Here is a 26,983-nt window from a genome sequence, read left to right on the forward strand (position 1 = left end):
AAAAAAAAAAAAAAAAAAAAAAAAAAAAAAAAAGCCAGTCTAAAGAAATGCCTGAGGATCTGAGATGGTTTAGGAAGTGTGTTGCAATGTCAGTAAAAATGAAATTACTATCTAGTATATCTGAGTATAGTCTTGTGGAAAAAGTATTGGATGAGTATCAACAGATACGAATTCAGATTTCATATGTCTTGTGTGTAAGTCAACTTGCCTGTTTTCCTTTCTGTAAAGCAGACTAATGTTTACATCTAATCTGCCTCTCAGGGATATCATGTTAATAAAAATTATGTCTATGATCCCCGGTATAAAAAAAATTATGACCATGAAGTGTCCATTGTTTCTTTGGGTGTTTTTTATATATATGCAAATTATTATGATCAAGTTGCTGACAGTAGAAAAAGATAAATCTCCATTTGCTTTTTTTTTGCTTCCCACATGGTGTTATTTTTGTTCTAGTAAAAGTTAGAATGAAAATCCTTTCTTGTTTTCTGAATCCATAACCACTCCACAAGGACCCATGGCAATGGCATGGAAAATGAGTGTTATTTGAAAATACCCTTCAATCTCCAGTTGAAGAGAATGTGCAAAAGAAACAGCACCATAGCAAACTTTCAGCAGATGAAGGCCCAATTCATCTCAAAATCCAGCTCAACAAACCATTAAATAACACCCAACCTGCCATTCCTGAGGATGGAAAGAAGCAAGAAATATTGTAATAGGCTTCAAACATTCTAGACATGAGAAATCAATCCCACAACCAGGGGAACAAAACACACAGGCATCCCTAACTTTTAATATCCATAAAGCCTTCCATGGGTAGAGAGGACATGTGCAGCAAAGGAAGCAAAAAAATCAGTAGTAACTGGATAGTCCTATTTCTTTTTATTAGGTGTTTCCTTGTGCTGTTACTTAATTTTCAGTTTCCTCCATATTAAACTATCCTTTTATTGCTAATGCTCTTTAGCTAATGCTAGAGAACCTAACATTTACATGTATTCCCTGTTGTTACCATTTCTCATTTATTGTAATCTGAGTATAGTGACTGAGTCCAGTAAACATGTAATAGCTGTTTTTCAAGTGACCATGTAGGGAAGGGAAGATAAAGTCAGAGTGTAAAGATGGATCAACCCTCTCACTTAATTCAAATCTGAAATGAATAGACTTATCAAATGGCTATCCAATGACACACATCTAAAAATTTTTGACATAGGGTATTTGCTGAAGCCAAAGTGCTTAATAAGTGTTTTTATAACTTATTAAAATACATTTTAGAAACTTAAATTTCTCCTTTACCCACTGTGGGGCTCTTTTAGAAACAAAACTTTGGAACAACTGACAGTCAAGTTAAAAGAAATGAGACAGAAGGCCAAGGTGTCATAGCACTCAAGAAGGGTCTGGCCTGCATAGCTCCTCTGTCAATGTAAGATAGGGTAAGGTAGAAATTGAAATATGTACATTCATGTGCTTCTGCCCACCCACATTTGGGGTGGGGAGTGTGTCCAGTTCAACCTGTATAACCCAAAAGATATGTTAAGAAAGTAATTTTAGTCTTGCACACATAGTGAGGCCCTCAAATTACTTAAGTAGCATTCAGTTTATATTTTACTGACATCTTCCTTAAACACGTGCAGCCAAAGGTCATTCACTTTGTTCTACAGTGAGGTCTATATTGCAGTAACTCATGTTGTAGGCCACCAGGCACCTTGTTGTTTATTAGATCACAAATCTATGGTTGCCCAAAGCTGACATTTGAGAATTTTTAACAGGTAAGTGACATTTAACAGAGTAGGGACAAGTTCTAGTGAACTCAATGATCTTGATGTGTGACTAGTGTAGACAGAATTAAACTGCATTTCATTCAGCCCCACAACTCTTGACTTCTTGGTTCATTTGTTATATAGATAAGACACAAGTTTTATATGCTCTTAGCAACTGGAAAAACAAGGGGAATTCTACTTTTTGGATTCTCATGGAGAAACCTTTGATTGTCCTTATTTCCAATAAAAACTCTCCTAACTTTAAAAAACAACAGAATGGAATTAGCAACTACAGTGGTACAAGTATGAGAAGGGACTTTGACAATGAAAAGGGATGTACTCACAGGATTATGTAGTAGTATGAACAGAAGGTAGAAATATTTTTCAAAATGCCAGATCACTGAAAGAATCCAGGAAATATGGTTTCAGAAGGCTCACTCCAATCTATGTATAGTTTTTATAACTTTTTTTTTTTTTTTTTTTTTTTTTTTTTTTTTGAACGGGGTTTTCTTTGTGTTTGGTTGAGACTGACCCGGAACTATGTAGCCCAGGCTGGTCTCAAACTCACAGAGATCCTCCTGCCTCAGCCTCCCGACTGCTGGGATTACAGGCGTACACCACCATGCCCGGCTTATCTTGATGAAATTTCAGATGTACAGAAAATGTTCCAAAAGTACAAGGAATTCCTGTATACCTAGATTCACTACTGATTTTTAGTGTGTGTGTGTGTGTGTGTGTGTGTGTGTGCATACACACACACACCTAAATGTACGTGTGTATGTATATTTTCCACCCTTTATTTTTTGGTTTGAGACAGGGTCTAGTTCACGCAGGCCTTGAACTCACTATATAACCTAGGCCTCCAACTCAGTGATCCTGCCTCAGCCTCCTCAGCACTGGGATTACAAGCATGCACCACCATGCCTGGCTATGTATATTTTTTATGGCTTTTTTTTTTTTTTTTTTTTCTGATACCAGGGATCGAACTCAAGACCTTGTGCTTGCAAGGAAGGCATGGCGCCACTGAGCTAAATCCCCAGCCCATGTATTTTTTAGTCACTCAAGCAAGCTGGAAACACAATGCCCTTTTTTCCTAAACACTTTATTACTTATTTCTTAAGGAACAAGGACATTCTTTTCAACAATCTCAGTAAAATGATCAAAGTGGGGGAATTTAAAATTAATACTATCTACTCAGTTTTACTTTTTTGTTGTGTTTTTCTTTTGATACTGAGATCAAACTCAGGACCTTGGGCTTGCGAGGAAGGTGGCAGTACCACTGAGATAAATCCCTGGCATGCTTTTCTTGACTAACACATTTTTCAGTACTGGTGATACAGCCCAGGTTCCCATTCACATTAGGTAAGCACTCTATTACTGAGCTACTTTCTCACCTCAGGCTAATCTCAAACTTGGAATCCTCTATGCCACAGGCTCCTAAGCAGCCAGGATTACAACTGTGCACCACTGCAATCAGCTTCTTTACATTTTTAGAGTATGAGGCTGGTATGTAGGTGTGACATACAGGCAAAGGCCACCATACCTGGCTGACTGCATTTTTGGCACTGATAACAGTAAGAGGGGTGTTGCATCTTTCTCTGCATCTTTTCAGAGGTACAGATTTGTCCCAGTATTGATGTTGACTTTGATCCTTGACTATGGTGTGTTTACCTGGTTTCATCAGTGGTTACAATTTCCCTCTCTATAATTAATAAATATATGGGGAGCACCTTGAGACAATAATGCACTGTACCTCATTAAACTGTCATTCACTTGTTTAGCATCCATTAGATTTTCTTTTTGTGATGCTGGGGATTAAACCTAGGGCATTACACTAAGCTATGTCCCCAGCCCTTATTTTATTTTTTGAGATGGGGGCTCCGTACATTGCTTAGTTGTCCAGGCTAGGCTCCAACTGTGATCCTCCTGCCTCAGCCTCACAAAGTGACAAGATTACAGGCATGTGTCACTATGCCTGGCTATTAGATCTAACTTTTTTTTTCTTTAAAGAAAAATTTTTTTTTTTTGGTACTGGGGATCAAACTCAGGACCTTGTGCTTATGAGGCAGGCAAGGTGCCACTGAGCTAAAACCCCGGCCCCTGACTTATTTTTTTATAATATATGACAGCCTACTATGATGAAAAACTACCTTTTTTTCCCCACCTACTTTTATTAGTATTAACTCATGGTTTCTAATTTTAATGAGTTAAAAACCGACTGTTATTACTTATTTTGATGCTCAGATTATTAACTTTGGCCTACCAGAGCCTCCTCAAATTAGCTCATGTTTTTTCGTCTTTTGTGCAATTCCTTATTTTCTGGTCCAACAAGGTATTATACCTTTACCTTGTACTTTTTCTGCCCTAGCCTTTGTATCAGCCTTTTCTTCAATTGAATTGTGTGTACTGATCCCATATCTTGTGACCTTGCTAATTCACTTTTTAGTTCTAATATTTTTTTGATTCCTTAGAACTTTTTATTTAAATCATCACATACCTGTGAACAGAGACACATTTTTTCTAATCTCCCTTTTTATTTTGCCTTATTGCATTGGCTTCTAAAAGTTCCAGTTCAGTATTTAAGAGTAGTGGGCAGAGCAATCTTTTTTTTTTTGGCTTTTTTGAGATAGGGTCTCAGTAGGCAGTTCAGGCTATCCTTGACTCACTATGCGCCCAGGCTGTCCTCAAACTCAGTTATCCTCCTGCCTCAGCCTCCTGAGTGCTGAGATTACAGGCATGCACCACCATGCCCGGCTCAGCTATCATTTCTTAAAATTTTTTTGGAAAACATTTAATACTTTTTTTTTTTTTTTTTGAGACAAGGTCTTTCTGTGTAATTCAGTCTGGCTTGAGCTTACTATGTAGCCCAGGCTGGCCTCAAACTCAGCAATCCTTTGGCCAAGTGCTGGATTGTAGCCATGTACCACCATACCTATCACTTCATCAAATTATATGTCAGCTGTAATTTGTCATAAATTCTCTTTATCAGTGAATCCACATATTTTAAATTCTGAAAACTAAAACAAGAATCCTTATACCTTCTTCACCTTCCCAGCCTCACTTAAGGCTAACATGACTTTCATAATGTGAAACTTTAAATAAAGCTAATAAATTAAAATTGCCCATCTTACTAGCTTTTGTATATATTAAACCAAGAAAAAAGTCTAAATTTCTTTGTAACCCATTTCTCACTGACTATATTACCATATGCACCTCCATGTCATTCTGCTTCTCTTTTCTGTGTGGTGCTAGAATTGCACACAGGCCTCACATATGCTAGGCAAGTGCTCCACTGCTGAGTTACAGTCCAAGCCCTTTCTAAATTTAAAAGTTTGAGACTGCCAGGCTTTCCTTAAACCTGTAATCCTCCTGCCTTATTCAGCCTCTTGAGAAGCTGAGATTCCAGGCACGTGTTGCTAGCTTCGATTTTAAAATCAGCTTCTATTAGCTTTAGCTTTTCTTTTTTTTCCTCTAAAGCTGTTGGAATTTCCACCGCAGTATTCACTTTTTCATTATTCCAAAAGATCCTGCTACCAATGGCAATATCTTACGAGGGTTTTTCGGGTCTCACATAACTCCATCATGGACCATTGGCACAAGCTTTCATAAACTCACACACATACTATAGCCACTTTGGCTGAAGGGACAAAGATCACTTCTGAATGGGTAGAATTTATTAGGTACCAAGATGTACTTTGGTGCTTTTGCTCCATATACAAACAGAGCTGTTGGCAAAAGCTGGTAGGTTTAAGGGTCTTTGCAGCAATCTGTTTTCCCTCCTTCTCCTTACCTTATACTAAAAATTTGAAAACTTTTCCTGATAAGAAATTGCTGGTTTCCCTGACATTTTTATGATCGCTACTATTAGGGAGAGACTGCTAAATTAAAAAACCCCTCATGGAATTGGGATCCAGTTTCTTCCAGTAAGCAGCAGGAAAGTGAAGCCACGTAAGACCGTAGGGCTTGCTAGTCAGTTTAAAACATAGTTACTGAGCCAGGCGTGGTGGCGCACACCTATAATCCCAGCACTCGGGAGGCTGAGGCAGGAGGATTGCTGTGAGTTCAAGACCAGCCTGGACTACATAGTGAGTTCCAGGTCAGTCTCAACTACATAGTAAGACCCTGTCTCAAAAAGCCAATAAAAAAAAAAAAAAACATAATTACTGAGCACCTGCCATGTGTACCGTTATTCAAAGAGGTGGACGATTTACTGAGTGGGATATGGCAGGAATGGCAACACAGACCCCAAAGCAGTTCACCTTCCTACAGCTTAGAAGTGTAACACTTTGGGCTTCAGGTGATTCCACTTCTTCCTCAGTTCCAATCTGGTGCTGTCAGAAGCAAAGATGTAGCTGATGGACTCATAAGACAGATCCCACACTTGAGACTGGGCCAATTTAAATGTTTCAGCTGCCAGCTGGTACTCTTGAGAAAGGCAGGTTGAAAAAACACCCTTATCATCAGTCTGCCAATAGAAACAATATTTCAAAATAAAGGAAATAATTTTTAAAAATAACTTTTTGTTAATAATATATTTTTTGCATCTGCCATACAATGCTGCTTTTCAAGAGTCTAAATGGGAACTATAAAGTATGTATCTATGCCTATCTATAGAGATTCTTTTATACTTAAAAAATACTACAGCAGTGTTTCAACTTTGGCTGCATTTTAAAGTCACCCAGGGAGCTTTTAAAACATATTCAAAGGGGCCGGGGATTTAGCTCAGTGGCATTGTGCCTGCCTCGCAAGCGCAAGGTTCTGAGTTCAAAAAAGGTCCTGGTACCAAAAAACAAAACAGAACAAAAATCCACATCCAAGCCCAGGACTCATCCTCTATCAAATAAAGCAGAATTTCATGGGATGGAAGGAGAGTATCAGTTTTGTTTTGTTTCGAAGTTCCCCAGATAATGTCCAAACCACTTTCCCTAGAGCCAAGCCAGACTTTCCCTGGCCTTTTGTAGCCTCTAATGGCCCAGTACCCTCTACATCCTCAACCTGGGAATTCCCCTCAGGTACTCAAGGCTGTCAGCTGAGCAGTAAAGGTGTGACCTAATTCAATGCAGCAAATAAAAAAGAGCAAAGTACTTTACATAAAATACCTTACACAGATCACAGATGGATGAGAGATGCTGTACCAGAATCCGAAGTGATGCTGGTCGTAAGATGGAACCGTCTGACTTTTGACGTTTGAAGTCAAACAGAGTTCTAGATGGAAGTGGAAAAAAAATCTTAGTAAACTCATTCAATGTTCACTGAGCAAACTTATGAACAATCATTCCAAACCAAGCTGATTTGCAGCACTTTTATTATTTTACAAACCCGTTCCTTATACGTGCTGTGAAAAGCTGTGCTTCTATTAATGTAGCTGTCTAGGAAGCATGCACTACAACTATGGCAGCAACTGCACCAAGTAAGGGACTGATATGATCATCCCATGCAGGTGTTTCCCTGCCCTTCACCACAGCGAAGAGGGATACTATAAGCTAGTCATAATGAACATGGAAGGAACTTATCATGAAAAGGAAGCAGAAGGGTTTTTTGTTTTTTGCCATACGTGACTGAAACAAGGATCTTCACACTGAGTTTCATTCCTGGGTCTTTTTTATTTTGAAATAGGATTTTGCTAAGTCACTAAGTTGCCCAGGCTGGGCCTGAACTTGTGATCCTCCTACCTAAGCCTCCCAGAGTGCTGGGATTACAGGTATGCACACCACGCCCAGCTGCAAAGGGTTTCTGCAGACATTACTAAAACTCCTCCTAGTCTTACAGCAGAGACCAAAACAAAGGTAAGAAAATGGTAGCACTGCTTGAGAGTCACAGCACTGGAAAGAGCAAAGAATGGACATGGACTTTCCCATGGCATCTAAGAAACCCCTGAACATCTCTGCCCACACACACACCCCACCTACCCCAGTTCACTGCCTGCTGCTTCTAAGTAAGTCTACTTTAAGAAGGACTTTTACTTCTAACAGACTCTTACCTGAAACTCTGTCCTTGGCTCTATAGTAAAATGCTTCACTAACTTAACCAGCGCAAGGCAGCCTCAACACAGGCCACTCAGTCCAAGAGATGTCCCTCACGGTGCTGGGACCAGAGCTGGGCCTCCACACCACATAGGATCACTATGAAAGAGCTCTGTATTCTCTCTACTTTTGTGAATGTTTAAAAATCTTAGTAAGAAAATCTGCACTTATTATGAATTGCTAAAAACCTCTGCAAATAGTAAAAAAAAAAATATATATATATATATTTTTGTAAATTACTGAATTTATACATTTAGCAAATTGACCATTCAATAAAATGATTCGCAGCCAATCACTTCTTTCCCTCTATGGAAAAACTTTCATTCTTCAGAAAGAAGGTGCTTATCTGATCACTCCTATATCAGTCCATTCAATTTACTTCACAGAACTTAACACTGGTATTTTCTTGTGTTTGTTTACTGTCTTCCTGCTGGAATATGAATTCCTGAGAAAGAAACCCCATCTGTCTTGTTTACTGCCCTAGTTCCAGCATGAGAACAGTGTCTGTAATAGTAGGCACTCCATAAACACACCAACAGTCAAGTATGTAACAGTCAATGAATTTGTAAAAATATATTTGGAATTGTCCATGATTCTAAATTTAAAATAAATATTACATATCTCCACAACACATGTTAATGTCATTAAAGTTAATTTCAAAGTTCTCGATTCCCTTATTCCTTCACAAAAGACCTACTGAGTCCTAATCATTGGGGATTGTAGCAGTACAAAGCCAGACAGGCAGTCTCCCTTCAGGGAGGTCATATTCTAATGGGAGCTGAAACTTTCCATTACTTAAATGAGGCTCAGAAAGCACATAAACCATGTCTTTGACTTTCTGAATGCTAGTGATAATTTTAGAACAGCTCTTCTTCACTTCTGGCTTGCCACATGGGGCTAGGGAGGAAGGCTCAGAGGCCATCTAGGAGACCCGAAACCCTCAGCCTTACCAAGTGGTATCTGATGCTGCCTTACAAAGTCCACCAGATCCAGGGATCCTCTCTCAGAGGAGGTGAGAAATGTTCCATGCCCGATTCTGTCAGGAAGCAAATCCAGGAGCATCTGGGTTTCTTCTTTTTGGTTTGGAATCTTTAAAAAAGTAAGAACTGGGTATCAATGACCTCTTATAGTAGTTCTTGAAGTACTGTTTTCTATAGTGGGCCCCTATCCCTCTGAGTAGTTAATCAGACATTTTTGTGTGTGTTCTGTCTTGAGACAGGATCTTGCTAGGTAGGTCAGTGGCCTCGAACTCACAGTATTCCACTTGCCTTAGCCTGCCAAGTGCTGGGATTACCACTGTGCCTGGCTTGACATTTTTAGAAAAATTACTCATACTCCTTTCCCAGCTTTTGTCTTTGCCTTTGGTTTTTTTGTTTGTTGGCGCTGGGATTGAACTCAGGGCTTCCTGAATGCAAAGCCTAAACTCTACCACTGAGCTACACATTCAGCCCCTTCTGCCTATCATTTTTTTACTCATTTCCAACATTCTTCTAAATTCATTTCAGTAACAGTAAAAACTTATCAAGACCCTACTTTGTTTCCTTTTCACATCAGTTCTCCCATCCCAGTACTAACCAGGCCCAACACAGCTTAGCTTCCAAGATCAGACAAGATCGGGTGCATTTAGGGTGGTGTGGCTGCAGACTCACATCAATTCTTTAAGGTCTCACAAGAATCTTATCAAGTGTTAAGATGACAAAATTAAAACACAGAAGGGCCAGGATTTAGGTCAGTGGTTCTGCAGCCTGCCTCGCAAGTGCAAGGACCCGAGTTTGATCTCCAGTACCGGCGGGGCGGGGGAACCCACACAGAAAAAGTAATTTTCAAAAAATAAAATCCCATAATGCTACATGTATGTGTTTTGCATTGTACACGGGTGTTCAAATATATTAGAAAAAGGTCTTAAAAAACAGACTCTTAACAGTATTAACTCTGGAGAGTTAGCAGGAGGGGACTTTTCCCCCTTCTATTATACTTCCTTACAGATATGGTTTAGATCAAGATCCCTTAAAAGGCCTCATACTCTTGTAGATGGGGCTTTTGGAAGGGGAGTGAATTATGGGAACACTCCTTGCTGTTAGGAGGTAAATCCTAGTTAAAGGCAGGTCACTGAGGGCATGACCTAGAAGGGTATATCTGCCTCCCAGACCTCCCTTCTCTCTTTGCTTCCCAGTCCCTAGGTGAGCAGCTGTTCTTCTGTTAGGACCTCTGCCAGGTGGTTTGCTGCCCTGCAGCTGGCCAACCACAGAGCATAACTGTGAGGCAAAACAAAGTTGTGTATGTCAGTTATTGCATCTCAGTGACAAGTAAGTGACTAAGATACCTCCACCTGAGATTTCTTCAGGTACATACAACGTTTAAACATAAAGTATTTTTTAAAAATTGTTCAAGATTACAGAATAGTGAATAGGAGAGATGGGGTAAAATCTAATTCCTCCTGACTCCAAAGCCCAGACACTTCCCACAGCATGCTCATATTTTATCTTGACCAGGCCAGCTACATACCACAGTTGTCATCAAAGTGTCTAGCGGTGCTTTTTCTGCTACATAGCCCAAAACAAATTCTCAGAACACCTTAAAATGTGTTTATTTTATATCTGATGTCTCAAACAAGAAAAGCAACCAAAACTAAGGTAAACAGGTCCCAGTGCTGTGCACAGGCCAGAGATAACTTGTCACAATAACACAATGTTCCACTGTGCTGCCCAATGGCTTCCACTGGGCACCTCCTAGGTCAACTGAAGGGTGTCCTGTGAGTAAAAGGTCTGTTTGATTAGACTGGAGACACGGACTGTAGATCTATGAACGACACAAGTACTGGCAAGAAGCTCTAATTTTTTTCCTTGATCTTTCTGTCATGATGCTACTCAGCCTGTATACATTTCCCCATTTAATACTTATAAAACCTCATGAAAAAGTATAGCCGGTTGTGGTGGTGCATGCCTGTAATCCCAGCACTTGAGAGGCTGAGGCAGGAGGATCGCTGAGTTCGAGACCAGCCTAGGCTACATAGTGAGTTCTAGGTCAGTCTCAACTACCCAGTGAGACCCTGTCTCAAAAAAACAAAAAAAAAAGTATAGTAAGTATTTTTCTTTTTTTTTCCAGTACTGGGAATCAAACTTAGGACCTTGCACTTGCCAGGCAGGTGCAATGCCACTGAGCTACATCCCTGGCCGGTTTGGTAAGTCTTATTTCCTATTTCCTTATTTCTTATATAATAGCTAAAAATACTGAGGGAGAAAATATTCATCTATAAAAGAGCAATAAAGGGCCTTGTTTGCCTCACAAGGATGTGCTTAGTACGTATTTCTAGCCCTTATCTGTATGCTGTCACTAACCTCATGGTGCCACGGAGCTGAGGACCAATGAAGAAACCTACATTCCATTTACAAGCTTCCCCAACACTAGCCTGTTCTAAGTTATATTACGATGATGAACTACTTTATTGCCAGTGTATGTGATACATTTAGGTCTGGTCCACTATAAGGACAGGCGAGGTGAACTGGTACTTTTCTTAAGAGTCAGCTTGTGAATGACCAGGCTGATGGTGAAAATTCATGCAGCTTCTCTAGCAAGAAAGATGTCAGGAAGCTGTTTGTAATGACACAGCTGGAATTCAAGTCAACAGCCACTCCAAGTAACCACAGAAAGTTAAGAACAGTAACACGGGACACTAATGCCAAGTCATGTATTGTCATTTAAATTTACATTTAAAAATAATTCCATTCTCCCACTTCAAAAAAGTTTTTCCAAGCTAGGTTTATTTCTAGTTACTAGAAAACAACCCTGCTGTTTTTCGTCATAGTCTGCCCTCTCCAGCCCAAGACAGCACTGCTTACCTCTGAAAGATGCAGAGCCAATTTTAGGCCGGCTCTTTTAGCTTCTAAAAGTGGTTCCAAGAAGTCTCTTGCTTTTCCTATCTTGAAGATAAAAGTTAAAATGAGAATTCTGAGGAACTGGGTATTCTGCTCCAATAAACAAAAGGACAAAATAACAGCAGAAAAAAAACACAGACAGACTGATTTATTTGCACATTTTTGTCTATGGAGCACTTACAAGGTGCTAGTGACTTTAGAAAATCCTGGTTAAAGGCTGAGTCCATGCCCTGATGAACCTTTAAGTCCATTATTGGTGGGCCTCAGGTCAATCACCTAAGCTGGATATGGAACTCACCAAATTTTATTTCTGTAAAGACATGTAGATTTTAGTGCTAAGAACAGCTCACTTGATTCATGACTTTTATATGAACACTAAAATGTTAGATATATGAAAACAGGAGCAGAACAGTTCAGGTTTAGACAGAGCCATCAGAGCCAGCCTCACAGGCCTCTCTTATCCAGTGGTTTTCAAGCAGGAACAATTCTGTGGTCCAGGGGATGTTTGTTGGGGTCTGAGGACATTTTTGGTTGTTGTACTGGGTGGGTGCTACTGGCACCTAGTGGAAGAAACCACAGATGCTACGAGATATCCTATAATGCATAGGGCTGCCCCCAAAAGAAAATATTTTCTGGCTAGGAATATCAAGACTTCTGTTTGGATGTGCTTACTGCTCAGCTGTATTCAAATAGCTTAGTTTTATTTTTCAAATGCTCATTAAAAACTTGTACATTACAAAGTAATTTTTTCCCTTAGTAATAAAACACTTTTTTAAAAAATTAAAAAATAAAAGACTTCTGTTTGGAACTTTCACTTAAGAAGCTCCAGCCAACTTTTCTGAATTAGGGGTTCTATATGATAATTAAATCCTAATGCTCTAAGACATTCCTTCACTGTATATACTGAATTAACTTCTTTCCTGTACATACAGGTTGGAACTACTTGTATGTACCATCTTTAACAGAATGGAAGGCCAGGCATGGTGGTGTATGCCTGTAATCCCAGCACTCGGGAGGCTGAGACAGGAGGATCGTTGTGAGTTTAAGACAAGCCCAGGCTACAGAGTGAGTTCCAGGTCAGTTTCAACTTGAGACCCTGTCTCAAAAAACGAAACAAAACAAAAACCCAAAGAACAGAATGGAGAAAATGGCCATCTATACTCAGGAAAATATTTTCTTAGGGTGCTTTATTCTTTCATAGAACCCTGGTTAAGAAGAGCTGTTCTAGACATCCAGTTCATTCAAGGCAGAACAGCATCTGCTAGACCTTCTAGACAATCAGGATGTTCTAAGTTAATCCTTACCTCACTGATCTGCCTTTAAAAAATAGAATATATTTAGGAAAAATAACTTACAGTAGGGTCTCCACTGAGGTCAAGGCCAAGAACTGTACCCTCGGCAGAAAGGAAGAACTCTTTTGCAAGTTTAACAGCCTCCTTGGCTGCCTCAGAGCCCCCTCTTCTGTCAATTGTGATCAAGTACCTTTAACATAAGAACACAGTTGGAAAGGACAATTCTGAGCTTGGCTGAAGAGGCATCACAGGCTGCATGTAAAATAGGTTACTAAGTAAAGTGCAGCCTGAGTCTAGGTAGCACATTTGCCAGACAAAAGGAGACAGGAACCTCTAAATACCAGTGTCAAGTATTCTGCCACTGTTTAAATATCCAGTCCTCTCACATTATTACATTTATTTTGTGCATTTGCCTTTTTATAGTTTAACTCAGGATCCTAACATCTTGTATTTGTCAGTGTTCCCCTTAGGTCTCTTTTAATCTATAGTCACTCATTCTTTCCTGTCCCATCTTCTTTTCTTAGAATTTATTTTAGAAAAAAAAAATCAGTTTGTTTGCCTTCTAAAATTTCCCAGTTTGGATTTTGTTGATTGTATCCCTCTATTAACATATTCTCCTGCCTCTTATTATTCCTATAAATTCATCCTTAGACCCAATCTGGAGGCTTAATCAGATCAGATTCAATTTTTTGACAATAAACAGGTGATGGAATATTCTCAGGTTCATTATTCCATCAGGGGTTGTAAAGTTAGTAATATTCTAATTCTAAAATATCTCATACAAATTCATTCTTCATATATTAACTAGAATTCTACAGAACTCAAATACCCACCCCTGTAAAAACCCTGTAATTTTGTGATTTTTCTCTAGCATTATTAGTTTGGTTATTCACAAAATAAATTCTCCAGAATTTATTAATTTATTTACAAAATCTGGATCAACTATACAGAAGAATCCCAGTCTGTTTTTTCATTCCATTTCCCATGTGTTAGGTAGTGTTACAAAATGGGATAAATCATATGAACATTAATGCAATTGTCCTTTGATGGATATTTTAGGATTTTTACTTTTTATTATAAATAATAATGCAATAGAGTCTTATGTATAAATCAACCCATGTGGGGGGTACCGGGGATCGAACTCAGGTCCTTGTGATTGCAAGGCAGGTGCCGGAACCACTGAACTAAAACCCTGGCCCTCTTTTTTTTTTTTTTTTGAGACAGGTTCTCACTATGTAGTTGAGACTGACCTGGAACTCATTATGTAGCCCAGGCTGGTCTTGAACTCACAGTGATCCTCCTGCCTCAGCCGCTGGAGTGCTTGGATAACAGGTATGTGCCACCACACCTGGCTCAACCCATATTTTTAAAGTCCATTTATAAAAGAGCATTATTGGGTAGGAAGGAAAAACTTGAAAAATCTTGAAACATTCCTCTTTAGAAAGGTTTTATTAATTATTTATGGCATGTTATAAATCAGCACTGTATAATTTCACAAACTTTCACAAAATTTTGAACTACTAAAACAACACTATATCTCCTTTTAAAATTATCTGATTAATGAGACTAAATATTTTCTATACATTTATTATTTGTATGTCTTCTTTTCTGCATTCTGTTCTTGTTTCCAGCTTGCTTTTTACTGGGGTATTAGTCTAGTTAGGCTTAATTTTTACATATCCTTACAGCAGAAAACTATAGAGCTAGGTTGCTTACTTGCTTTATTCAAGGTCTTATTGAGCCAGCTATGTTCTATGGATTGGAGACATGGTGGTAAATGAAAGATAAGGTCTCTGACTTCTCTGAACCTATATTCTAGTGGGTGAGCAGTATTAAAAAATAATACAGGAAATTTATTCTGTTATAAATTAATGCTATAAAGAAAAAAAGATGGGTGACTAGACACAATGTCCCAGGCTAAGGCAGGAGGATCACCAAGTCTGATGCAAGTCTAGACAACTGGTCTAGGCAAGACCCTGTCTCAAAAATGGAAAGGGATAGAGAAGTAGCTCAGTAGTGGAACATTTGCATAGCATGTATGAGGCTCTGGGTTCAACCCCCCGGGCCAGGGGGAAAAAAAAAAAAAGACAGATAGACAAGACAGGCAGAGAGAAAGCAAGTAATGAGAAACCAAACCCCAAAAAATAAATAAAAAACCAGGACTTTACTGCCAGATGAATAAATTTGGACTTCTCATATTAAACAATGGAATTCTTTATTTTTTTTTCTGTTATAGGTAAAAATCAATTATTGGTTGATTTTTAAAAACCCATTACATATACTTATGATAAAAACAATAAAACTTCAAATTCTAGTTTTTAAAATGGTTAACTACTAAGGTATAATCTTCTTACCTAACATCAATGTCTAAATTTTCTTGTTTGGACTGTTTTATACCCTCAAGTATAGATTCCACATAAATCTTTTTGGTCATTCCTGGAAAGAAAACATAGGAAACATATGTCATGAGACCATCAACTACTTTACCCTTAGTTTTAGCATATGTGAAGCCCTACATGAATATTTACTTTTTCACTTTATGTGACAGGGCATGATTCAAGATGAGTGAAAATATGAGCCTGATGGGTACATTTTAGTAAATGAAATTGTACTTCTAATACAATAGAAAAAAGGAAAAATGAAATTTTAAACACTCACAGAATACAAACCCACTTAAAAATTATCCTTAATTCACCAGATATAAAATTTGCACAAAGTAATGTAAGAATTTTATATGCTCATTCTAACAAAACAAGACCAACCATAAGTCCTTTGCTAAGTTCTACCTTTAAAATAAAAGATAAATTTTCTCTATTAGCAGGATGTTTGTTTGCTCGTCCAGGAAAAAACAATCCTACTGTGGGTTCCTTTCTCCTCAATCCTGCTTAGGCTATTTCTCATCCAGAGGATCAGTGACATTCTGCGAAGTTCAAGTGCTCAAGTCCTCTTCTGAGAGGCTCTGCAAGCATGCTTTCCAGAACAGCCTTCTCTAAAATACTCTATTACCCTGACTATATAATGATGCTCTGGGATGGAAAAAGACTAGTAAACCACAGAAAATTATGAAGAAAAACAAAAATAACCTGTAATCCCATCACCCATAGATAACCACAACTTTTTTTGTAAGCACATATACATATGTGCATTTTTAATTAATTGATTTATTTTTGTTTTGTTGAGACAGGGCCTCACTATGTAGTCCAGGCAGGCCTTGAGCTACTGTGGCCCAGGCTGGTCTTGAGCTCATAGTGATCCTCCTGCCTCAGCCTCCTGAATGCTGGTATTACAGGTGTTTTTTAATAGATGAGATGGCTACTTGGTGTATATGAACCCTATTCAGTAATTTAACAGTGATGTATTGAGTATTTCTACATACTGTGAAAGTATCTTTGCAAGTTTTTTTGGTTTTTTTTCTTTTCCTGGTACTGGGGATCGAACTAAGGCACTTGTGCTTGCGAGGCAGGAGAAGGAACCATTGAGCCAAACCTCAGGCCCCTGCAAGTATTTTTAATGGTTGCAGAATATCCCATTAGCCTTTACTTAACCATTGTTGCATACCTTCATGAATCTCCATTTGAAAATAAATGTATCTCTACTAATTGGCAGGTTTCTTGTATTTTGCAACCCTCACCAGGATAACATGGAACTGATTTTATAGTTCAAAAATGCAAGGTAAGAATCTTCGCATCTCTTTTCAACGATTATTATAATAGTTTCAAAATTTTAGCCTCCCCAGTCAGTGATTACTAGGTTACACACAGTAAGGTTCAAGATGACCTAGGTCTGTTCAGGTCAACAGGGATCTGGTGATCCTACATAGTATCCCCTCATGCTGCTCTTACAGAAGGATAGGCCTAGGAAATTCTTCCACACAACTTGCACATCTGCTCATGTCCATCCAGAGAGCGTGTACAGCTGGTTCCTGTCCTAATAAACCACCTGCTCCCAAGGACTGAGGGTTGACAGAATACCTACACTTCGATGACTGCCATGAAATACAATTCTGCACCCATCAGTGGCAACATCACCCAAGTGCCTTATGTAGGCAGCAAGGTAGTTCTTTCTGCTTGAGACAACTACACAGGACATACAGGACACAGGACTTTTCTGTATGAAAACAGAACCATTGGGCTGGGGATTTAGCTCAGTGGTTCTGCGGCCTGCCTTGCAAGCACAAGGACCTGAGTTCAATCCCCGGTACCAAAAAAAACCCAAACAAAAAAACAGAACTACACAATACTTCCCACTGGCAAACACACAAAAGATCCAAGCACTTGGAGAAAGGGACAGCAATTCACTGAGAATTAATTACCAGTAGCATTTTCTCTTCTGGGTGTGCTCCTCAGTTCCAGGTACTTGACACCATCATCAGCAAATTCTTTAATGACATCTTTTGTGACCTGATGATACAGGCAATGCACATAACATTGATATATCTGAGTAAGGATCCCAATGAAAATGGCAAGTGGTGCAGCTTCAGTGAATTTGACTTTCAAGGAATGTGCAAGTGTCCCACATGGTAGAGTGCTCATGCTATCACACCCGTGGTCATTCTGTGGTGGAGTCTGTGACAGAGCCGCAACATTTCCAAACAATTCTCATCACCTGCCTGATTCCACATTTAATCCAAATTTGTGTGTCAGGCACACTTCCCGACCCTTTCAATTTTTAATCTTATTTTTTAAGGCTGGTTTATTTCTTTTTAAAATATTTAAAAAATGGTATTTAGTACTCCCACCCTTTTAATCATTTCTCTATTTCCTAGTGTTCCTATAGCAGACTGATAAAGCAGAGAAATAAGGCAAAACCAGTTTTTTTTCAGTACTGGGGTTTCAACTCAGGTTCTTCACACTGAGCTGTTCCCAGCTCTTATTTTTTATTTTGAGAAGGGGGGGGGTCTTGCCTGTAAATTAGCTAGGTTGGCCTGAACTTGCAATCCTCCTGCCTCAGCCTCAGGTTCTGGGACTACAGGTGTGCACTACCACATCCAATTAGTTAGAGTCAGCTTTTGTTTACTTGATGCTAGGAGATGTATAAACAGAAAGAAACATATAAAATGATCTAGTGTTGCTGATGTAGTGAGGCATTATTGATATGTAATGGAAAGTCATGGTGTAAGGTTTTTGTTCAAGTTACTTAGTAAGAGTTCCCTCCATCCCTCTCTCCTTCCCTCCCTCTCCCTCTTTCTTTTTCTGTTTCTTTTCTTTATTTCATATAATCATGGCAGGGTTAAATTTTCCCCTGAAGAATTCAGGACCATGACTCTTAGGCAAAGAAAATGAGCAATATATGAGAGTAAAACTATATTTATCATAGTATAAAATTTAACAATCTGAAAAATTACTGAAGGCAGATTTTCCTTTTCCATCAGCAAGCACCAAGAAATTGTAAATGTAGATGAAAGGAAGCCAAGGATGAGGATGCCATGACACCTGCCTGCCTACATGCACAGGGCCCTAACACAGGAATCAGGGCTGGCTGGTTGTACAGAGTGCCTAACAGGGTGGCACTCCCTTGGTGAATTCTTAGCAACTTAAGGGAAACTCCTTCTTGCTGCCACTACCACAGTGTGGGCCTTATCTCTGCAGGCTGAGAAACTTAGATTTGTCATTGCCCCAGAACTAGAGAGACCCAGAGGGATCAACTCATTCAACCTCAGCACAAACCTGTTTGAGAATGGGGACAGGTAGAAATGAGGGTTCAAAGTAGCAGTCTTTTCCAGTGACTAAAATGATTTTATCTGCTGTCTTTCTGAGAGGTTATGTTCTAGCACGTATGGAACAAGAGCACAGGGAGAAAGCTTTATCTGGACCACAGTGAATCCTGTGAAATCATTTCTAACCCATATCCAAGAACCTGTCCCACAGGTCCACATCAGTGTCTGCCAGATATAGCTGCTTTATGTCCCATGCAGGAGAGTGAGGGCAATTCTTTGCTCCCTGGGCCTTCCTTTCTTAAAATTCAGTGACAGAAAACCTTTTAGAGACTGAATGCCAAAACTGCAACCCCAAACCTACTTATCGTAGAGCACCAACAACTGCAATTAAACCTGAATGCTGAGCTACTGGGGCGACTTGGCTCATATGCCAGCAGAGAGGGCACTGTGTGCCTGCTGCAGCACATGTGCCATGGGTCCGCCACCACTGCTCTCAACTGATGATATCTATCCCAATTCTTTCTCCAGATAGAGTATGTCACAGTTAGGTAATTGCCTAGAGAAGAAGGTGCATGGGCTCTGGAAGCAAAGGAAATCTGTCTACCACATTTATTCTATGGGTAGGGATCCTGGGCATTGAACCAAGAACCTCCCATGTGCTCTACCACTGAGCTACATCCCCACTCACCCGTGTGAGTGTGTGTGTGTGTGTGTGTGTGTGTGTGTGTGTGTGTGTGTGGTACTGGGGATTAAATTTAGGCCTTCACACTTCTCCAATCCTCTTTTATTTTTTGTTTTGAGACAGGGTCTTGCTAAGTTTCCTAGGCTGGCCTGGAACTCATGATCCTCTTGCCTTAGCCTCCTGAGTAGCTGGAATTACAGGTGTGCAACACCACACCCAGCCCCCACTTAACCTCTTTAAATCTATTTTGTCATTTGCCAAAAGGGAACAATAAAAATACCTACTTCACAGAGTGGTGCTAAGTGGAGACCTCAGCATATGTAATAGCAAATATTCCAGCCATATTCCAATCCTGTCTTTTTGCTACTATACCAGGTCTCCTTGACTAGAGTTTCAAGTGATATATACACTCAGACAATACTAACAAGCAAATAATCTCTTACACCATAGTCTCACAGATATTTCATACATCATATGGGGCACCTGTCATTCTCCAAACCATCCCCATAGCACTAAGTCACATGTACATAATCCTTACTGTTCACCTCATTTAGGAGCATTTCACCAACCTTTGTTTTGAAACCAATGAAGTGATAAGACTGGTATTACTATACCCATGGAGTATTAGGTGCTCTCTAAAATTTCATCATTTTTCCCTGTAACACTCATTAGCAAAATGAGACTGAAGCCCCTGTGGTGTTTAACATTATCTGTCAAGTGACCAATCAGAGACTACCCTTTTGGATTCCTGTAAGTCATTGTGCATGTCTCCAACACAGAGCTTACCAATTATGTTAAATTTATCTGCTGACTAGGATATGTGATAGTTAAGTGACTGTGTCAACTTGAGTAAGAAATGCCCAACTAAATTGCATCAGCACAGTTCCGGGTGTGGAAGACATACCCTAGGGGGACTGTCACCAAAATGTTACAAAAGGGAAAGGCAGAAGGCTCGCTTCCGTTTCTTTGGAGGAGCTTAAGACTTTGCTTTCACCTTGGATGTCTCTCCTGGTTTCCATCACAGACCCTTCGGGCTCCTGATACGGACTCACATGGGACATTACACTGAGCTCCACACCTGACTGGATCTTTCAGATCTCCAGTGTGTAGACAGACCTTTTGTACTTTTCTATATCTAACTTCTACCAATAGAAGATGTTGCTCTTGGTTCCTTCCTCATATCTTTTAAAATGAACATATGTTTTTTATATTTTACCTTTTTGGCAATTGTCTCACATTGGTTTTGCTATAACAAAGAAAAAAACATTTTTCATCAGTCTCTTGATGAAAGCAAAAGGTCATATGCAACAGAAAGGCAGCTGGGCATAATCCCAGAATTCAGGAAGCCAAGGCAGGAGGACCATTCAAATCCAACCTTGGTATATAGTGAATTCAAGGGCAACCTGGAATACTGCATAGAGATCTGTCTCAAAAAACCAAAACCAAACCAAACAAAAAACCCAGAAGGGCATAAATCATTTTATAATCTTTAAACTATTCTAAAATTTCCTTCATGACTCACCATCAGAATATCTTCAGGCCCAGTAGTAAGCTGATGAATAATTTGAAACATATGGAAACATCTGTAATATGAAAGAAATGTTTTAATATACTTTCGTCATCAAAAACTTGTCACTAAAGAGAAAATCCCTCAGCTGAATTAATTACTAGATTTTAGGCTAACAGGAGGCATATATATATATATTATATATATATATATATATTAAATTTACAAAAACCTATCAGACATTTTTCAAGCCATTTTTCTGTTGTTATAGAAAGACAATCAAATGACTGAAAATTAAATGTTATTTATATTTTTCTGTGCAAAATAATAGTTTCCGTTTTTCTAACCCCACCCTTCCAGGTTCCCCTGCCTGGGGAAAGTCAATATACCTGCTGTTTCAAGTCGAGAAGCCAATAACTTCACCACTATAATCATTAAAAACACTATCAGCATTCTGACAGTTGGAAAAAGTACTCTATGTTAAGTTATATTCTCTCTGCCAGATACTGACTCTATTCCTTTTACCTACTAAAATGTGAATTTTTATATTACAATCTCAAAATACTAACAGATACCCCGAAAACAGTATTTTCTCAACCTCCTCAAACTTACTCTTCTAAAGTTCTTTTCTTTCCTTTGTCAATCATAGTCATCTGATTGTTGATGTCAAGATTTGGCTTCTTGGCTATTAATTTCTTCATGGTATTTGAACTAATGGATCCATTCAAGTGGGCATGAAGTTCCTAAAACAAGAGGCTACAATCAATAAAACTTACCCAGTATCTGAAAGACTCACAGCATCATACCATGTACTTGAAATTTTAGTTTGCACTAGGCAAACTGCGTATTAGATTTGGGCTATACAACTGCTAATGTTTATAAATTCTACCCATAAAATTTACTTTTTAGTGAAAGAACAACATAAGGCTAGGGATGCAGCTCAATGGTAAAGCACTTGCCTAACAGGCTCAAGGACCTGGGTTCACTCTCCAGTACTGCAAAAACAAACAACAAAAAACAAGAAAGGCCATAATAATTAGCAACTCTTAAAGAATTTGGTAGTTAATGTCTCACCACTTTGGGCAATTCCAAGTAAAAGTCTGTCATCCATGGCTGCTGCTGTTCTGCCTCCATCGTGATTTCAGCAGGAAAAAAATGGTCCTTTTCCACTCTTACCCTTTTATTTCAGTAAATTCTGCGTTCCTGGATTTTCTTCAGATCACTTCCACACATTTTCATTAGATTGGTTGTATATATAGTTCTGGGTTCAATTTCACCTATTTTAACAAATATGAGTATAATATTCAGATGATGACATACAAGCAAAAAAAAAAACAAAAACCCCAGAATTTTGCAAATTATTCTTTAAAAGGCAAAAGCCCTTTCAAAACTGTTTTTTTTTTTGGTGGTGGTGATACTAGGGATTAAACACAGGGCCTTTTTTGAGACAGTCTTGCTATGTCACAGTTGCCCAGGGTAGGCTTGAACTTGCAGTTTTCTTGCCTCGACCTCCACGGTTCCGGGATTACAGGTGTGCACCATCATGCCCAGCTTCCAGAGCTAACTTAAATGTGTGTGAAGCAGGAAAATGATAAGTAAGCAACATGAACAAGAAATAAGGCCTCAAGCTAGTAAGAAGCATATCAAGACCTAAAATATCTCTGCCTCTTAGCACTTTCTATAAAGCAACTTCAAATATTAGAAATTTTGTTAAGTCAATTTTGGGTAAAAAATATTAAACTTAATTTTGATTGATTAGGACATATGAAGTAAGAGCAGAATTATGAAGTCAGATGGACCTAGGTTTGCTCTCTTCAGTTCTACATTCCAGCATTTTTGTGGCTTGTGTGAGTTATCCTCATGGCTTTGGTTGCCTTGTTTGTACAAGTGGGATAAAAAAGCAGAGTAGCTATGAGTATTAAAAAGTAATTAAAATTCTTCTATGTGCCCAAACAATCCAGTGACAAACTAATTCCCATTTCTTGAGAACAGAGGCTATTGCTTATTCTATCACCCTGCTACCTAGCACAGGCTGGTACACTGCAAGTAGCAAGTCTTTCCTAATTTCTCTTGACTTCTGAAATATTCCAAATGAAATTTAGTGATTTTCAAAGTAGCCACCTTGACCCTCTGGGTTGTCCCATACTAAAGCTGCTGATGTTAAGAACAGCAGTTTCCATGTATTCAAAACCCACCAGATTTGTGGAAAGCACATTTAACAATATTAACTTTAATTCTCACAATAACCTTAAAAATGATTACCACAATGAAATTAATATATTCATACTGACTAGGGCTAAATAAGTAATCAAATGTTCAATAAATGTTCAATAAAATATTCAATAAAGAAAACAGTTTAGCCAGGCGTGATGGTGAACACCTGCAATCCCTGCTACTGGGGAGGCTTGAACCTGGAGGTTCAAGTTCAAGGCCAGCCCAAGCCACTTAACAAGAGTTTGTCTCAAAATTAAAAATAAAATAAAAATAAAAAGTGCCAGGTATGAAGCTCAGCACTCCCTGGGTTCAATCTCCGGTACTGCAGAAGAAAAGAAAACAGTTTGTGCAGGACCAAACAGAGCCATAGAAAGCCACAGAAAAACCAAATCAGTATGAGATGAAAGTGGCATTTCAATTTACTGCCAAAATAAGTACTGTACAAGGCGTAACAAATGGAAAAGATGCATGATTTAATCTATGATGTTTAATATCTCTACTGAAAAAGCAAAAAACTTCCCTGAAGGGGAAAAACATATCTATTCTTACAAAAGTAAAATCAATTTACCATAATTTTTCCCCCCACAGTACTAGGGATTGAGCCCGGAGACACTTTACCACTGAGCTACATACATCCTCAGTCTTTTTAAAAATTTTGTGATAGTCTCCCAAAGTTGTGCAGGCTGGTCTCAAATGTGCAATCCTCCTGCCTCAACTTTCCAAGTAGCTGGGATTTCAGGCGTGTGCTACCATGCCTGGCAATCTACCACAAATTGGTTTACCTCTTGAGCATCCCTCATACTAAAAGCATACAACCAGTAATGTTTCATATTTTGGAAGACCTGTATACAAATGAGATATTTGGGGAACTGGATCCAAACCTAAATATGAAATTCATCTGTTTCATAAACACATTTTACACATAGCCTGAAAATAAGTTATTTATTTATTTGGTCTTTTGAGACAGGGTCTTGCTATGCAGTCCAGGCTGGCCTTGAACTCACTGTGTAGCTCAGGCTGGCTAGAACTCAAGGTCTTCCTGCCTCAGCCTCCCAAGTACAGGATTACCATACCCAGCTTAGAAGCAACTGTATACATTATGTTTAACAATTTTGTGCTTGAGACAAAGTTTCATAGGATGGAGTTTTACACTTGCAGCATTATGCCAGTATTCAAAAAGTTTCAGATATTTCAAATTTCAACAAGGCATTGTGATGCATGCCTGTAATCTCAGCACTCTGGGAAATTGAGGCAGGTGAGTCACAAATTCAAGCTCATCCTGGTCAATTTAGCAGCTTAGTGAGATCACGTCTCAAAGAAGAAAAGGGGTGGGGTGTTGAGGTAGCAACTCAGTCAAAAGATCCTAGGTTGAGTTCCCGATTTCAAACGTGTGTGTGTGCACACACCTATATATACACAGATTTTCAGACTAAGAATGCTTAACATAAAGTAAATGTTAATAAAAATGTTCCAAAAATTATTCCTAAAAGTTCATTTTAAAGTTCACATGGTAGACTTAACATATAAAAATAGCCAGAAAAAATTCTGAACCCCAGAATATCCAACACTGGTAAAAATATGAGTTAAAGCTGGTGGGAACTAAAATTGATAGTGATTTTAAGAAACAATTTGGCAACATCAATATAAAAAAAAATCCAATTTTTTATTAAATAACTCTTTTATGAATCCTGTATCTTATACAATATGGACAAGTATATTTTTGTCAATAACATTATTAGAAAAAGATTAATACTAAAAAAAAACTTTTTTTTGGGGGGGGTTACCAGGGATGAATTCAAGTCCTTACGTTTGCGAGGCAGGCACCAGAACCTCTGAACTAAATCCCCAGCCCAATACTAAAACTTTTAATGACACAATCAACTCTGTAACAGAAAATCAGACATACTCTATTTTTATTTCTACATCCAAAGCCTAAGTATAACAGAGTTGTAAAAATGTAATATCACTTAGTCTGATTCACAATACTAACGTTTAATCTTGTTTGCAAAGTTCAAGAATGAAACTTGCAATTAAACTCTGAGAAAGCCACGTTTAGGTAAAATTTCTTTAAAAGTCTTGAAAAAATATGATACAAGACCTAAGATTTCAGTAGCAAGTATGCTATTAACACATGTTCGGAAATATGGTAGGTCACATCAGCCTTGAATTAAATGTTAATTAAAAAAATAAAAACAAGGGCCATGGATTTAGCTCAGTGGTTCCACTGCCTGCTTCACAAGTACAAGGTCTGGAATTCGATCCCTGGTACTAAATTAATTAATTAATTAATTAATTAAATAAAAACAAAAAACAACTGAGTTTTATACATGTTGATCTTCACATTATGCTTTTTTTCAGTATCTTCAAGAAATCCTCAAACAGTAATCCTCTTTCTGATCTGAGGTCTTATCAGATCAGTTTTAACTGGACTGTCACCTTCAGTTTTAATGTCTTCACTGGTCCTATTGACCTCATTCTTGGTGTCACTTTCCTTTGATTCAGGATTTGTGTCTTCACTCCGTTTCTCTCAACTACTGGACTTTACATTACTTTTTAAATCATCAGATCCTCTCTTTTCCTTCTCCTTGGATTTTCTGTCTTGTTCTCTGTCCTGACTTTTGTTCCTGTGCCTGTATAATTTTTGATCCCAACTGCGAGATCTATGTTTTCTTTCTGATTTGTCATGGCTTCTGCATCTCCGTACATTTTTATTTCTGCTTCACCTTCTTTCCCTACTTCATGATCTTTTGTGGTCCCAATCTTTTGTGCTGCATCTTGTCAGAAGTTTGGCATGAGTATCTATTTCATGAAAAACTTTTCTTCTTTCTCTGTCATGAACTCTTTCTCTCTCTCTTCCTCTTCTGTTCATCTTTTTCTTTCTCTTTCTTCTCTTTTTTTAGACACTCATCCCAATCTGGTTTTTCAGTTCTTTTTTGTTTTCTTTTAATTCTTCTATAGTAGTAGCTTTAATTTTGGCCTATGTTGTTTTCCTATCAAATGATCATCTACCTGGGACTGTGCATCTCCCACTATCACAAAGTTTCTATATACTTTAAAAACTTGCATTTGTTTTTCTTGGGCAGCAAAACTTTCAATGGTCAAAGTTGTGGATCTAAGCAATTCTCTCTCTTTCAGCTGTTCAACTAATTTCATCATTCCCTGAGCTCCTTCTACCTTTCCTTCAGATCCTAATTCTTCAATTTGCTGTAGGAGCACATAAATTTGGTCTGTTAGAACCTGAATTTTTTTCCTCATTTTTACTGGCTGGGCAAGCTGCACCAGAGGGACTATTGGTTTTGACATAATGCCAAACAAGCATGGCCTCCTCTGATTCTACATTCTGCTTCTGCATGTAAGCTCTGTAAGTATTACAAAAAAATCTCTCTCATAGCCAACTGCCATGAAATGGGAACTCTTTTTCATACTCTTTTTGTAAATCTTCACCAGGAATTTTTTCACATGGACCAAGTTCAGAACAAGTATATATGAACAATTCCACAGGACAAAAACAACAGAGCTAATATTTATAAACACTCTCATGGTCCCACTGCATATTGCTGTGTTTCTCATCCAGGGTGAGGTTTTGGTCCTGGCCTGGCCCATTAATTCATCCAACAGTTGAGCAGCTGAAATCATGGTGCTTCTTTTGGGCAGCTGTTCCCCCCAACCCTGGTACCCACCAATGAAAACCCTGGCAACACAGTGACCAATCCCTTCAGTCCTCTTTGTGAAGGGCCTTTTCACAAGTATATTTCTTTACCATTGTTTATAACAGCAAAAAAGTGGAAATAATCTAAATGTCATCAATAGGGTACTGACTAAATTGATTATAAATTATATAGAATGTTTTCTATGATAAAGTGTCACTTTCAAAAGTAAATGTTTGGGCCGGGGATTTAGCTTAGCAGTTCGGTGGCCTGCCTTGCAAGAGCAAGGACCCGAGTTCAATCCCCGGTACAAAAAAAAAAAAAAAAAAAAAA

The 26,983-nt window shown here is 38.5% G+C and overlaps 1 protein-coding gene and 1 pseudogene across 3 annotated transcripts in view; both read right to left on the reverse strand.

Annotated features, from left to right (window-relative positions):
• Positions 1-5,857: 5,857 nt before the first annotated feature.
• The window catches only part of Adal (adenosine deaminase like), a 24,166-nt gene continuing 3,040 nt past the window's right edge, over positions 5,858-26,983 (reverse strand). For 2 of the 3 annotated variants that reach the window (XM_010624819.3, XM_010624818.2), the window contains 10 exons: positions 21,864-22,066; positions 21,402-21,532; positions 20,805-20,865; positions 17,257-17,344; positions 15,299-15,380; positions 13,008-13,134; positions 11,617-11,697; positions 8,728-8,866; positions 6,859-6,959; positions 5,858-6,219 (listed from right to left, as the gene is read on the reverse strand). In XM_010624819.3, coding sequence (XP_010623121.1) covers positions 6,025-6,219; positions 6,859-6,959; positions 8,728-8,866; positions 11,617-11,697; positions 13,008-13,134; positions 15,299-15,380; positions 17,257-17,344; positions 20,805-20,865; positions 21,402-21,532; positions 21,864-21,923 — 1,065 coding nt within the window. In that variant the 5' untranslated portion in view covers positions 21,924-22,066 and the 3' untranslated portion in view covers positions 5,858-6,024. Of the gene's footprint in view, positions 6,220-6,853; positions 6,960-8,727; positions 8,867-11,616; positions 11,698-13,007; positions 13,135-15,298; positions 15,381-17,256; positions 17,345-20,804; positions 20,866-21,401; positions 21,533-21,863; positions 22,067-26,983 lie in introns of all 3 variants that reach the window. The other variant, XM_019207595.2, reaches the window with a different exon arrangement.
• LOC104862831 lies at positions 25,378-26,895 on the reverse strand (annotated as a pseudogene).

Source organism: Fukomys damarensis, unplaced genomic scaffold (genome assembly GCF_012274545.1).
Source record: "Fukomys damarensis isolate Sample0158 unplaced genomic scaffold, DMR_v1.0_HiC HiC_scaffold_17, whole genome shotgun sequence".
Classification (NCBI taxonomy): Eukaryota; Metazoa; Chordata; class Mammalia; order Rodentia; family Bathyergidae; genus Fukomys; species Fukomys damarensis.